Source organism: Sarcophilus harrisii, chromosome 5, assembly GCF_902635505.1.
Source record: "Sarcophilus harrisii chromosome 5, mSarHar1.11, whole genome shotgun sequence".
Lineage (NCBI taxonomy): Eukaryota > Metazoa > Chordata > Mammalia > Dasyuromorphia > Dasyuridae > Sarcophilus > Sarcophilus harrisii.
This window is the reverse complement of record NC_045430.1, coordinates 43589458-43604440: the sequence shown is the minus strand read 5'-3', so window position 1 is coordinate 43604440 and position 14983 is coordinate 43589458. Positions and strand designations below refer to the sequence as shown.

Genomic DNA, 14983 nt, shown 5'->3' with positions numbered 1-14983 from the left:
TTTCTTCACTGAGACTAAGGCCTGTCTAAGCCAGAGACAGACTCAGAAAAGGGACTGAGAGACAGATTCATTCCATCTTCCACCTTTGTGGTGGCTGGAGGCTGAAGCCCAAGCCTCGAACTCAGAGAGATTCATTTCATCTTCATCAGCCTCATGGTGGCAGGAGCTGGCCTCCTGCACTTCCCCTTCTGAGACCAAGGCCTGTCTGAAAGGCTCTCAAGAAAGCTGGCCTAGACCCCAGCCAAGGAAACTAGATGGTGAACGAGATGGATTTGGACTTTAACACTTGGCTATTCTTGTGGTGATTAATCTGCTGAAAGGAAGACTGCTGAAAGAAAGGAAAAACAAACAAAAACACTACATTTTGGTGTCCGAATGTGGGACTAAGGACCTTACATCTGTGACCCAGGAAAATGAGAGGCGGGACCCAGCTCAAGGGCCCCAGGTGGGGCATGATGGCAGCTGAGGTTACATCCAAAGAGTCTTCAGAAATTCAATATTAAGACATGATCAATCAGCCCAAAATCAATCTGATGGAAGATAGGGATTACATGATCTATCAGCCAAGAAGCAATCAGATGGGGAAAAGGGATTGCAATTAGGGAAAATAGAGTTGTATGCAGCAGGTACTACTGAGATATCCCCTGGAGAGGTGAAATCTGTTCTGTCTGGCCCATGGATCCTTTGTCTCCAAGCACAGTAGGCTTGACCATTTCACCTCTTGAGAGTGCTTATAAAACAATGGTCATCCATATACTAATGTGGGAAACTGGGGAATGTGTAACTAATATCCCAGTCACTAATACAGAGAGAAAACCAACTGAGAAAATTACATGAGGTCATTTTTCCCTTGGCTTTATCTGAGATTAGGGATTGCTACCTTTCCTTTTTTTTTCCTTTTAACTTCAGCTGAAACATAATATATTTTGCTCCAGCCTCTTACCTTTACTTTTTGTGTGTCTGTTTCAAGAACATTTCTTGGAACAACATGTTGTAGGATTCTGAGTTTTGCTATACTTTGCTATCCCATTTTTTTTCTTTTTTAATGGTATTTTATTATTCCAAATATATGCAAAGATTGTTTTCAGTATTCACCTTTGCAAAACTTTCTGTTCCAAATTTTCCTCCCTCTCTTTCCCCTCCCCCTCCTCAAGACAGAAAGCAATCTAATATAGGGTAAACATGTGCAATTCTTCTAAACATATTTCCGTATTCATCTTGCTATGCAAAAAAAATATAAGATTTTTGAAAGGAAAAAATACAATAAAGGAAAAAAAACAAGCAAGCAAATAACAACAAAAGATGAAAATACTATGCTTTGGTTCATATTCAATCTCCATAGTTATTTGGATATGGATGTTATTTTCCCTAAGTCTATTAGAATTGCCTTGATTCACCTCACTGTTGAAAAGAGCTAAGTCCATCACAGTTGATCATCATTGTTTCTGTGTACAATATTCTGATAATGCTCACTTCCCTCAGCATCAGTTCATGTAAGTCTTTCCAAGCCTTTCTGAAATTAATCTTCTCATCATTTCTTACAAAACAGTAATATTCTTTTATATTCCTATATCATAATTTTTCCATTCCTCAACTGAGGATTATCCTCTCAATTTTCAGTTCCTTGACACTACAAAATGGGCTGCTACAAACATTTTAGTATATGTGGATCCTTTTCCCTTTTTTATCATCTCTTTGGGATATAGATCCAGTAGAGGCACTGTTGGGTCAAAGGATATACACAGTTTTATTGCCCTTTGGGCACAGTTCCATATTGCTCTCCTGAATGGTTAAATCAATTCACAACTCCATCAACTATACATTAATATCCCAGTTTTCCCACATCTTTTCCAACATTCTTTGTTATCTTTTCCTGTCATCTTAGCCAATCTGAAAGGTGTGAAGTGGTATTTCAGAGTTGTCTTAATTTGCATTTCTCTCATCAATAACGATTTAAAGCATTTTTTCACATGACTAGAAATGTCTTTAATTTTTTTGTCTGAAAATTGTTTGGTCATATTCTTTAATTATTTATTAATTGGCCAATGGGCTGTATTCTTATATTTGAGTCAATTCTCTATATATTTTAGAAATGAAGCCTTTATCAGGAACATTGGCTGTAAAATTTTTCTTCAGCTTTCTGCCTTCTAATCTTGGCTGCATTGATTTTGTTTTTGTAAAGGCTTTTTAAATTTAATGGAATCAAAATTATCCATTTTGCATTTCATAACGTTCTTTAATTCTTCTTTGGCCACACATTCCTCTCTTTTCCACATAGTTGAGAGATATACTATCCCTTGTTCTCCTAATTTGCTTATATTATCACCCTTAATGTCTAAATAAGGAACCCATTTCAACCTTTTCTTAGTATAGAGTGTTAGATTCTGGTTAATGATTAGTTTCCAGTTTTCCCAGCATTTTTTCTAATTTCTTCAATTGCTTTTTTTTGTCTTATTACTAAAGCTAACATTTCTAGTATAGTATTTAATAATAGTGAGAATGGACAACCTTGTTTCACTTGTATTGAGAATACTTCTAGCTTCTTCCCATTATATATAATGCTTGCTGATGTTTTTAAATAAGTGCTGCTTATCATTTTAAGGACAATTCCATTTATTCCTATGCTCTCTAGTGCTTTTAATAGGAATGGGTGCTGTATTTTGTTAAATGCTTTTTCTGCATATATTGAAATAATCATATAATTTCTGGTAATTTGATTATTGATATAGTCAATTATAGTGATAATTTTTCAGGATTTCTTGGTATAAATCCCATTTAGTTTTGGTTTGTCATCCTGGTGATAAGTTACTGTAATCTCTTTTCTAATACTTTATTCAAGATTTTTGTATCAATATTCATTAGGGAAATTGGTCTATAATGTTCTTTCTCTGTTTTGGCCCTTCCTGGTGTAGTAATCACTAGCATATGTATATCACAAAAGGAATTTGGCAGAATTCCTTCTTCCCCTATTTTTCCAAATAGTTTGTATATTATTGGAATTAATTGTTCTTTCAATGTTTTATAGAATTCACTTGTAAATTCATCTGTCCCTTGAGATTTTTTCTTAAGGAGTTCATTAACGGCTTATTTGATTTCTTTTAGGACTAAAGTAACTAATTTATTTCCTCATATTGCAATCTGTATTTTTGTACATATTCATCCATTTCATCTAGCTTATCAGGTTTATTGGCATACAATTAGGCAAATAGCTCTTAATTATTGCTTTAATTTTCTCTTTGTTGGTGGTAAGTTCACCCTTTTCATTTTTATACTGTTAATTTGGTTTTCTTCTCAACTATTTCTAAACAAATAAACCAAAGGTTTACTAATTTTTTTTCATAAAACCCACTCTTAGTTTTGTTTATTAGTTAAATAGTTTTCTTACTTTCAATTTTACTAAACTCTCCTTTGATTTTCAAAATTTCTAATTTGACATTTAATTGGGGGTTTTTAATTTGTTCTTTTTCTAGCATTTTTTCCCTAAGATAATTGGGGTTAAGTGGCTTGCCCAGGGTCACATGGCTAAGAAGTGTTAAGTGTCTGAGACCAGATTTGAACTCAGGTCTTTCTGGCTTCAGGGCTGGTGCTCTATCCACTGCACCACCTGGCTGTCCCCTCTAGCATTTTTGGTTCCATGCCCAGATCATTGATCTATTCTTTTTCTATTTTATTCACCTAAAGACAAAAAATTTCCCCTAAGAACTTTGGCTGCATCCCATACGTTTTGGTATGTTGTCTCATTTTTGTCATTCTCTTGGGTGAAATTATCACTTGTTTTTATGATTTGTTGTTGACCCACTCATTATTTAAGATAAAACTATTTAGTTTTCAATTAATTTTTGGTTTATTGGCTCTTTATTGGGCAATTTTTATTGCATCACGATCTGAAAAGTATGCATTTACTATTTCTGCCTTTCTGCACTTGATTGTGAGGTTTTATGTACATACTATATTCCACATAGATTTCTCCAAAGGTTTATCATACATAACTTTTCTAAAATTCCATTCACCTCCTTAACTTCTTTCTTGTTTATTTTGTGGTTAGATTTATCCAATTCTGATAAAGGGAGGTTGAGATCTCTCACTAGTATAGTTTTGCTTTTTCTTCTTTCAACTCACTTAGCTTCTCCTCTATGAATTTGGATGCTTACTATTTAGTGCATATATATTTAATGTTGATATGATTTCATTATCTATTGTACTTTTTAGCAAGCTGTAATTTCCTTCCTTATCTCTTTTAATTAGATCTGTTTTTCTTTTCCTTGATCTGAGATCAGGATCTCTACCTCTACTTTTTAAAAAATTTTTTACTTCAGCCAAAGTAATATACTTTGCCTCCAGCCTTTTATTTTACTCTGTATGTATCTCTTTGTTTCAAATGTGTTTCCTGTAGACAACTTATTGTAGAATACTGGCTTTTATTCTATTTTGTTATCTGCTTCTGTTTTATGGGAGAGTTCATACCATTCACATTCATAATTAAGATTATTAATTCTGTATTTCTTGTCATCCTATATTTACCAAATTATACTTTTTTCCTCTTCTTTTAGCCTTTCCCTCCTTACCAGTGTTTTGCTTCTGATCACCACCTCCCTTAATCTCTCTCTCTTCTCATCTCCCCTCTTCTTATCCCTTTACCCTTCTACTTCTGCCCTCCCTTCTATTAGCCTCCCTCTTTCCTTTCTCCTTTCTCCTCCTACTTCCCTATAGTTTGAGACAGATTTCTATACCAAACTTAAGTATGTATGTTATTCCCTCTTTGAGCCAATTTCAATGAGAATATGGTTCAAACAAAGCTCATCCTCCCTCCTTATTTCCCTCAATTATAATGGATCTTTTCTGCCTTTTCATGTGATACAATTTACCCCATTTATCACTCCTTTCCTCATCTCTGAGTACAACCTTTTTTCCACCCCTAATTTCTTTTTTATATCATTACATTAAAGTCAACTTATACCTATACCCTCTAAGTATACTCCTTCTAACTGCCTTGACAAAGGTAGAGTTTTCAAAACTTATACATATATACTTACATACATATATACATATATATTTAAAATATGTGGAGATGTAAATATTTTAATCTTTAAAAAGCATAGTTTCCCCTCTCTTCCATTTACCTTCTTATGTTTTTCTTGAGTCTTGTATTTGAAGATCAAATTTTCTGTTCAGCTCTGGTCTTTTCATCAGAAATGATTGAAATTCCCCTATTTCATTGAATGTTCATCTTTTTCCCTGAAAGATCTTCATATCCCACTGTGAGGCATCACCTGAAGGCATTTTGCCTTTGCTGCACTCTTCTGGATCTTCCCAATCTCCATTGTAGCTGTCTGTGATTAGAGCTCTCTTTCCGAGCCTTTTAAAGTTTGAGGGCTGTTCTTAGGGCATAGGGGAGATTGTCTAGAGCTCCCTCTGCAGGGCAACAGGGACTTCTCACTGATTGCATGGAGCTTTGGGGGTCTGCTCTGTGGTGCCACTGGCCTTTAGAAATAGGTCAAATACAGCTGCTGTATTTTGGCTATGGGTTTCCTACTAGACTTTCCTCCCTGGGCCTCCCCATGCCATGTCTGCCCTGGGCCGCTTTCCCCCCTTTCCAATTGAGACAGACCTTTTCTAAAGTCCTTCCAAGATATCTTAAGTGGGAAAATTGTTACTTTGAATATTAGAGGGTTCCTCTGGTGTTGATTCTGAGGAAAGCTGGGGAGAACTCAGGCAATGTCCTGTCTACTCTCTGCCGTCTTGCTTCCGCCCTGCTATCTTTTTGTTTTTAATGGGAGACCCCATTCACATTCAGTTATGATTAATACCTTTATATTTCCCTTTATTCTCTCTTTATTTCTATTTGTCTTCTCTCTCTTAATACTCTTTTCTTCTTTGATGACAGTGTTTTACTTCTATAACCCTTCCTATCTGCCCTTTCTTCTTTCAGTTCCTACTCCCCCAAACCTCCTATCCTATCCAGTAAGATAGATTTCTTTATTCAATCGATAGTTTATATTTTTCCCTTGTTGGGCCACTATTGATGAAATTAGGTTCAAGGGATTCCATCAGCCAGTCTTATCTTCTCCTCTACTGTAATAGGTTCTTCATGTGAAATAATTCTACCTCTCCCTTTCTTCTGTACCCAGTGTACTCGTGTTTCACATCCCTTAATTTTTTTTTAATGTCATTCACTCATATTCACCATATACTAATATCCTCTATCTGTATATATTCCTTTTAGTTGTAATGGTACAATTTTTAAAGATTACAAATATTTTTTCACAAAAAGTAGGAATGTAAACGGTTCAACTCCATTGAATTTCTTATGAATTTCTTCTTTTCCCCTTTTTAGGCTTTTCTTGGGTCTTGTTATTGGAGATCAGATTTTTTGTTCAGTTCTTGTTTTCTCCTTATGAAAGCTTAAAATCCATCTATTTCATTGAATGACCATTTTTTCCTCTTAGGAGTGGTGTGCTTAATTTCACTGGATAGGTGATTCTTTGTTGTAGTCCTACCTCCTTTGCCTTCTGTAATATCATATTACATAACCTTCAATTTTTTAATGTTGCAGCTGCTAGGTCTTATATAATCCCAATTGTGGCTCCCAGATATTTGAATTGTGTTTTTGCAATCACTTGTAGTATTTATTTCTTGATCCTATAAGTTCTGAAATTTGGTTATAATGTTCCTTGGAGTTTTTATTTTAGCATATCTTTCCTGAGGTAAGATTCTTTCAAAGCCTATTTTGCATGCTAGTTCCAAGATGTCAGATTAGTTTTCCTTGCTAATTTCTTGAAGGATGCTTTCCACGTACTTTTTTTAGTTATGACTTTCAGCTAGTCCAATTCTTTTGACAGTGTTTTTCTGGATCTCTTTTTTTTAGTTCAGTTGTTTTTTTCCAATGAGATTATATTTTTTTTTCTTTTTCATTTTTTTAAAAATTTGATTGATTCTTGACATCTCATAAAATCATTAACTTCCATTTCCTTAATTCAAACTTTTAAGGAGCCATTTTCCCCAGTTACTTTTTGTACTCTCCTTTTTCCATTTGACCAATTGTCCTTTTTTAGGGAGTTGTTTTCTTCAATTTTAGTACTGGTTTGGAGAGTTTGGGGAGTCATCCTTAGAGGTGATAATTGAAGCCATGGGCATAGATGAGATCATCAAGACAAAGAGTATGTATAGAGAAAAACAGTTTGTATAGAACCTTTGGGAATACCCACCCTGTCAAAAAGGAAGGAAAAAATGAACCACAGAAGGATACTGAGGAATTGTCTGACAGATAGGAGGAAAATCAGAAAAGAACGATGTTAGGAAGTTGTGCAGGGAGAAAATAGCAAAAAAAAAAAAAAAAAGTAATCAATCATGACAAGTGTTCTGCAAAGAGAATGATAACCTAGAAACAGCCTTTGGATTTGGTAGCAAAGAAATCATTGAAGATCGAAGATCTTAAGAGACAACATTTTCAGTTTATTGGCAGAGAAGATAATCAAGCCCTCTTTGTATTTAGTTCTATTTGGAAATCTCTCCATTTTCTTTCACATCTAAACTTAAAGGATACTGATACTGCATCCTAATAGTAGTAGTGTTACTACTAATAACAGAAATTTATATAGTGATTTCATTTGATTATATTATTAGGTAAAATGCTGGCTAATAGATACTCAGACGGTTAACTTTTTAAAAAAATTTTATTGTTTTTTTTTAAAACCTCTCAATGTTAAATATGTTGTCATGTTATTTTCATTCCAAAGCTACAGTGATATATGCAAAAGTATATTTTAAGAAATGTTAATATGTGGCATTTGCTTGGCTTAAGATATTTAATACAGTTATTGAGTATTTAATTATGGAACATTTATGCAAAGACAACAAAATTAGATTTTAAGCTTAAGTATAGTATTTATTTTCTTCTTTCTGTATGCAGTTTTAGGATGAATTAATGATGAAGGGCTAAGAATCCTTAGCCTCAGAAAAGCAAAAGTGTGATGAAAAAAAACTGAACAATTGAAATGTATGAGAATATTTAAATGTGTTTAATCTAAACAAGCAGATACTCACACATGCATGTATTTATAGATGCTTACCTGTATGGCAGAGAAATTTAATTTCTTCATTGTTGACTACTCCATTGATAACAGATTTCTGTAGCCCTTGGATATAATTTGTTTCAAATAGATTCCTGTGGTTAAAAAATTTGTAATTGTGCAGCAATCCTGGTAACAAGCTTCTTTCAACTTAGGTAGGTGAATCATCAGATGCCAGAGATTGAGTCCATTAGAGTTCATTGGTTCCCCATCATTTTCAGGGTCCGTTTGAACATATTTGTCTCCCCCATTAAAATGATACCTTCTTGAGGGCAAGTTCTCTCTTTTTATATCCCTAGCACTAACAGTGCCTAGAATGTAGTGGTGCTTAATAAATGCACATTGACAGTTCATCTTAGACCTGGTAAGAGATGCTTTTGAAGCCTTCCCAACCAGTCTGTTAGAGTGCATGCCTCGGCCCGCGAGGCAGAGTGTGTGGGCCCTGGAAGAAAAGAGATAAGGGCAAGAGAGAGGGGACGCGCAAATTGGAGGCAAGACAAATCCATCTGATCAAGCCTCATTTTAATGGGTGCAATAGTACAGATATATATAGCAGTAGAAAAGAAGGCAGGGTTGTTCAAACACAGTACAGGGTGGGGGTCCTAGACAATGGGTTGGTATCCCGCCCAAGGATGAGCTGCTCAGATGTTTCTGGTGGCAGGAAGCTCTATGATGTGATTAGGGGTGCCTAGATATCTGCCTATTCAAAGTTAGGATGTGATTAGGAGATTCCTATTCAGGAAGTCTTTGGTATGATGTGATTAGGAGATTCAACCTATTCAAGGTTGGCCTTATGTGGCTGTAGATTAGTGCCAGCTCCCCACAAGTGCACATAAATATCTTCAGAACCCAGGGATCTTCCCTACTCCAGGATGATGAATCGGAGCAATCTATAAAATATTTTATATTATTATCAAATAGCATACCATGTAAAGAAGAGCCTAACTAAATGTAATGAACTTCATTGTAAGGCATAGTAGTAAGAAGCAAAGCATTTTAGAGGAAGGAAAAAAAAGGCCCCAAAGAAGGTAAACATCATTGTCTTAGACACATAAAATGAATGAATTTTAGATGTAGAAGAGACTTTAGTGATTATTAATTAAAACTTATCCAAGAAGCATTTATTATTAAGCACCTCTTTTTTTGTCAGACACTATTGCTAGGCTCTGGGGATGCAAAGATTAAAATGAGGTAGTCTCTGCCTTAAAGGAGACTAAATTTTATTAGAGGAAGATTCATGTACACACATATCTATTCACATACTCACATCTAAATACAAAATATATGCAAAGGGATTACACTTTTTGTTTGATATGTTAGGGAAGGTCTCATTTAAGAGATGTCTGGAGTTGAGCTTTGAAGGAAGATAGGCGTGGCATTCTTCTTTAAAATATAATGATTCTCTGTGGGAGCAGGTTTCTTGGGGAGGTTTTCTAGGGGCAGCCTTTCTAGAGGCAGCCTTAGTTTCAGTTACAAGTAATAAGTACTCCAAATGCAGCCAGGTGCTAAAAATTTGAATCTTTTACTGTGTCCTTCAATATAGCCTGGTTAGTTTTCTTAGAAGCCTCTCAGATGGAATGGATCTGACTCCTCTAGTTCAACTCCAAAAGTCTCCAGCCAGCACCAAGGTGAAAGTTGGAATGAATCTCTTGTCTCATTGCCTGGGGCTGGGCAGCTTTTTGGAGAGCCTTTCAGACCAGCCTTGGTCTCAGTGGGGGAAGGGCAGGAGCCCATCCACAACAGAGAAGTGAATGAATCTGGCTGTGCCTCCAAGAGAGGGCTTCTCTCTGAACTCACTTGACTGGCTCACTGAAGCTCTATTTATGCTCCTTCTCCAAGAGTGGGATTGTGGGATCTGAGAGTGGGATTATGGGTTTCCTCCCAGAGTGCTCTCTGGCCCTAAAAGCTTCAAGGGAGGTGTGAATTCACAAAGTTACAAAGTTAACTTTGTGAATTTCCCATACTTGTGAACTCCAGTGAGTACTTAAATACTTCTTGCTTTGAACACAAGCATTGTTTCTATCAGTTCTACTTAATACCTTGTTTGTTCTGGCCCATAACATCTCCTCTTAGGATCAGATCAATCATACTGAACCATGCTAAATTAGATAATTATTGTCTCTACCAACTCTAATGATTTAACACTTTGTAAGGATTCCAACAGATAGGGATTCCATTTAAAATGTAAGTGAGTTGCTGATGATATGATGGTATACTTAGAGAACCCCAGAGATTCTACTAAAAAGTTATTAGAAATAATCCACAATTTTATCAAAGTTGCTGGTTATAAAATAAACCCATATAAGTCATCAGCATTCTTATATATCACTAACAAAATCCAACAGTCAGAGTTACAAAGAGAAATCCCATTTAAAGTAACTACTGATTGTATAAAATATTTAGGAATCTATCTGCCAAGGGAAAATCAGAAACTTTATGAGCAAAACTACAAAACACTTTCCACACAAATTAAGTCTGATCTAACCAACTGGAAAAATATTAAATGCTCTTGGATTGGGCAGGCAAATATAATAAAGATGACAATACTACCTAAACTAATCTATTTATTTAGCGCTATACCAATCAGACTTCCCAAAAACTATTTTGAAGACCTAGAAAAAATAACAACAAAGTTCATATGGAAAAACAAAAGGTCAAGAATTTCAAGAGAATGAATGAAAAAAAAATCAAATGAAGGTGGCCCAGTTTGTACCAGATCTAAAATTATATTATAAGACAGCGGTTACTAAAACTATCTGGTATTGGCTAAGAAATAGACTAGTTGATCAATGGAATAGGTTAGGTTCAAAGGACAAAATAGCCAATAACTTTAATTATCTAGTGTTTGACAAACCCAAAGACCCCAGTTATAGGGATAAGAATGCATTATTTGACAAAAATTGCTGGGAAAATTGGAAATTAGTATGGCAGAAACTAGGCATTGACCCACATTTAACACCCTACACCAAGATAAGGTCAAAATGGGTTCATGATCTAGGCATAAAGAATGAGATCATAAATAAATTGGAAGAGCATAGGATAGTTTACCTCTCAGACCTGTGGAAGAGGAAGGAATTTATGACCAAAGAAGAACTAGAGATCACTATTGACTACAAAATTGAAAATTTTTATTATATCAAATTAAAAAGTTTTTGTACAAACAAAACCAATGCAGGCAGGATTAGAAGGGAAACAATAAACTGGGAAAACATTTTTACAGTCAAAGGTTCTGATAAAGGACTCATTTCCAAAATATATAGAGAATTGACTCTAATTTATAAGAAATCAAGACATTCTCCAATTGATAAATAGTCAAAGGATATGAACAGACAATTTTCAGATGATGAAATTAAAACTATTACTACTCACATGAAAGAGTGTTCCAAATCACTATTGATCAGAGAAATGCAAATTAAGACAACTCTGAGATACCACTATATACTTGTCAGATTGGCCAGAATGACAGGGAAAGATAATGCAGAATGTTGGAGGGAATGTGGGAAAACAGGGACACTGATACATTGTTGGTGGAATTGTGAACACATCCAACCATTCTGGAGAGCAATTTGGAACTATGCCCAAAAAGTTATCAAATTGTGCTTACTCTTTGATTCAGCAGTGTCTCTACTCGGCTTATATCCCAAAGAGATACTAAAAAAGGGAAAAGGACCTGTCTGTGCCAAAATGTTTGTGGCAGCCCTGTTTGTAGTGGCCAGAAGCTGGAAAATGAATGGATGCCCATCAATTGGAGAATGGTTGAGCAAATTGTGGTATATGAATGTTATGGAATATTATTGTTCTGTAAGAAATGACCAGCAGGACGAATACAGAGAGGATTGGCAAGACTTACATGAACTGATGCTGAGCGAAATGAGCAGAACAAGGAAATAATTATATATCTCAACAACAATGCTGTATTAGGATGTATTCTGATGGAAGTGGATTTCTTCAACAAAGACAAGATCTAACTTAGTTTCAATTGATCAAGGATGAACAGAAGCAGTTACACCCAAAGAAAGAACACAAGGAAATGAATGTAAACTGCTTGCATTTTTGTTCTTCTTCCCAGGTTATTTATACCTTTTAAATCCAATTTTCCCTGAGCCACAAGAAAACTGTTCGGTTCTGCACACATATATTGTATCCAAGATCTACTGTAATCTAATTAACATGTATAGGACTGCTTGCCATCTGGGGGAGAGGGTGGAGGGAGGGAGGGGAAAAATCGGAACAGAAGTGAGTGCAAGGGATAATGTTGTAAAAAATTACCCTGGCATGGGTTCTGTCAATAAAAAGTTATTTAAAAAAATAAATAAATAAAATGGCTTATTGATTAAAAGAAAAAAAAAAAAAAAATAAGATGGTACAATTGGCAAGTCATCTTACTTGTTCCTGAGAAATGCTGACCAAAAAGCAACATTTAGAACTGAATGTGAAATACATGATTAGTTAATGACTGGATAAAGGATACCACAAGGGTATACATTGTAATCAGTGATCAGTAAGGCCAGGTTGAATGACTCAAAAACTGGAATTTAGGTTGTCAGGAGAAATATCATCAGTCTCAGATATGCAGATGATACCACTCTGATGGTGTAAAGTGAAGAACTAAGTGAATATCAAACATTTCAAAACTGGGCTTGAAACTTAGCATAAAAAAAATAAAAGCTAAGATCTTGAAAAAAAAAAATGTAAGTGAGGAAGGCCATTGTAGACATGCTGGCTTATTCTGTGTAAAAGTGAAGTTATGAGAAATAGAATTTCCCATATGAGGAAGTTTGGCTGGCCTAAAAAGTTCATGGTGGGTGGTAACTTGAAATGAATGAAGAAAAATAGACTGACATTAGATAATGAAGGATTTAAAATACCAAAAATTTGTATTTTATCCTAGTAGCAAAAGTGATTTACTAAAAGATTTTTTGTTTTGTTTTTGTTTTAAGCAGGGGGATGATATGGTCCCTTATGCTTTTGCAATTACTTTGGCAGTTGTGTAAAGGAGGAATTAAAGAGGGAGGAAGGAAGACCAATTAGGTCAGTTTAGGTGATAAAGGCAAGATTAAGGGCAAGGTGTGATTGGTGAAATATAAATGAGAATAAATGATTTATATTTAAGATTGTTGTGTCAAAGTTCCCTTTTGATGTTTTGACCTAGTTTCCCTATTGTCCTATTTAGTTATTCTGCCTCAGGTTATAACCTTTCCCTCTTAATGTTTGTTGAGATAAAGGTCTACCTCAGTTGCTCTGCCCCAAAATCCCAGGCTATAATCATTCCCTCTTAAATGGTTGATGAGATAAAGGTTTTATATCTTTAGGTTATAGACATTCCTTCTTAATGTTTGATGGGATAAAGGTTTATCCATTTTAGATGTCATTAGAATATCAGTAACTTCCCTCCATTGTGTCATCCTAGGGGCCTCCCCCACTCCATTAGGTTATCCCCATCTAGGTACCTCCCCCATTATGCCATGGTTCATGTTGTCCTGTAAAAAGCTTGCCCTCTGATACTTAATGGCTGGACACTTTGAGACCATAGTCTAGGCCACCCCTGGGACCAAGATCCATCTGGTCCCAGTATATCTCTTCATTTAATAAACTATGAATTGGTCCCTAACCTCTGTCTTGCTCAGTTTCTCCGGCATTACAAGATGAGGAAACCAGAATTTGGCCAAAGACCCACACTGCTATTTAATGATAGAACAAATTCTTGAATCATGTCACCCAATATTCTGAAGTTCATTTACTTCTCAGTAAATGCAAACAGTTCCTCTATAATGGGTAGATGAGCTCTCATCTTCCTGTTGCATTTCCCTGTTAATGCGCTAACAAATTATAAATTGTCTTGCTGTACAAGACAATCTATTCCATTTTTAGTGAGCTCCTTTTGTCAGATAATTATTCTTTATTTTCACTTATTCTGCCTTTTGGAACTATACTGAGTAAGTCTACCCAAGATAGCTCTTCAAATATTTCTTCCTTTTACAAACAAGTAGCTGGTGATTCTGTTAATGGAGTATGCCCTAAACTAGATAGCCAAGGATTACATCTAATCCTTGATCCTGTGATCCTTGATCACAGAACTTTATAGTGAAACAGTTTAGACCCATCTTTTAATCCTCACTCATTTACTTTTCTTATGTAAAGACAATCTAAATTTCAAATTATTGTAATTAATTCCTATCATTCCCTATGTTTTTTATATATTATATATTATTACAGACCTTAAAAGTTATAGAAAAATAATCAGTTTGATGTTTTAACAAGTTTGAACCTTAGTTTTACATTTTAATATGTAGATATATGGATTTTTCCCCCTCTCCAGGTTCTGGTTATGGAGCAGTTTCAAACAATCCTACAGAATTTATGGATGAGTTGACATCTAAGTATCATGCAGATGCATTAGAATTAAAGAAGAGGGTATGCTATTGAAACTTTACATCTTCCTGATGGTTCTATATCATGAATAAGGGAAGACAAAGTTGAATCCAGGCATTGCACTATATTGTTTTAGAGATTAAGAAAATTGTGTTTGATAAAACATTGTATTGTTGTTTATTTTTGCTAACATATAACTTTAACAAACTGAAATTTAAGTCTTAGGATTATTATAAACAATGTAATTAATATGAATTCTTAGCATATCCATATCAAAAACAGGCATTTGGGAATTTCAGTTATAAAAATGAATAAAACAAAAGAAGCTACATATTTATAGAATTTTGTGTTTGCTGAGGGGAAAACAAATGATAAAAAGATAGAGGCAAAAGTATTTTTTTTTTTTTGTGAAGTTAGGAAAATAGTATATACTCTTCCTCTTCAATTTGACTTAATTGGTAAAGGGACCTTTGTATAGAAAATTAAATGCCAAAAAAAAAAAAAAAAAAAAAAAAAAACAGAAAAGAAAATGTTAGGACATA

The 14983-nt window shown here is 34.8% G+C and overlaps 1 protein-coding gene across 4 annotated transcripts in view; it reads left to right on the top strand.

Annotated features, from left to right (window-relative positions):
* The window catches only part of LRRIQ1 (leucine rich repeats and IQ motif containing 1), a 315252-nt gene that overhangs the window by 6537 nt on the left and 293732 nt on the right, over positions 1-14983 (top strand). For 3 of the 4 annotated variants that reach the window (XR_004229855.1, XM_031940562.1, XM_031940561.1), the window contains exon 3: positions 14389-14483. The exons of the other annotated variant lie outside the window; for it this stretch is intronic. Coding sequence is in view for 2 of the 3 variants with exons in the window: in XM_031940562.1 (XP_031796422.1) it covers positions 14389-14483 (95 nt within the window). In the remaining variant the exon portion in view is untranslated. The remainder of the gene's footprint in view (positions 1-14388; positions 14484-14983) is intronic. 4 annotated transcript variants of the gene reach the window in all.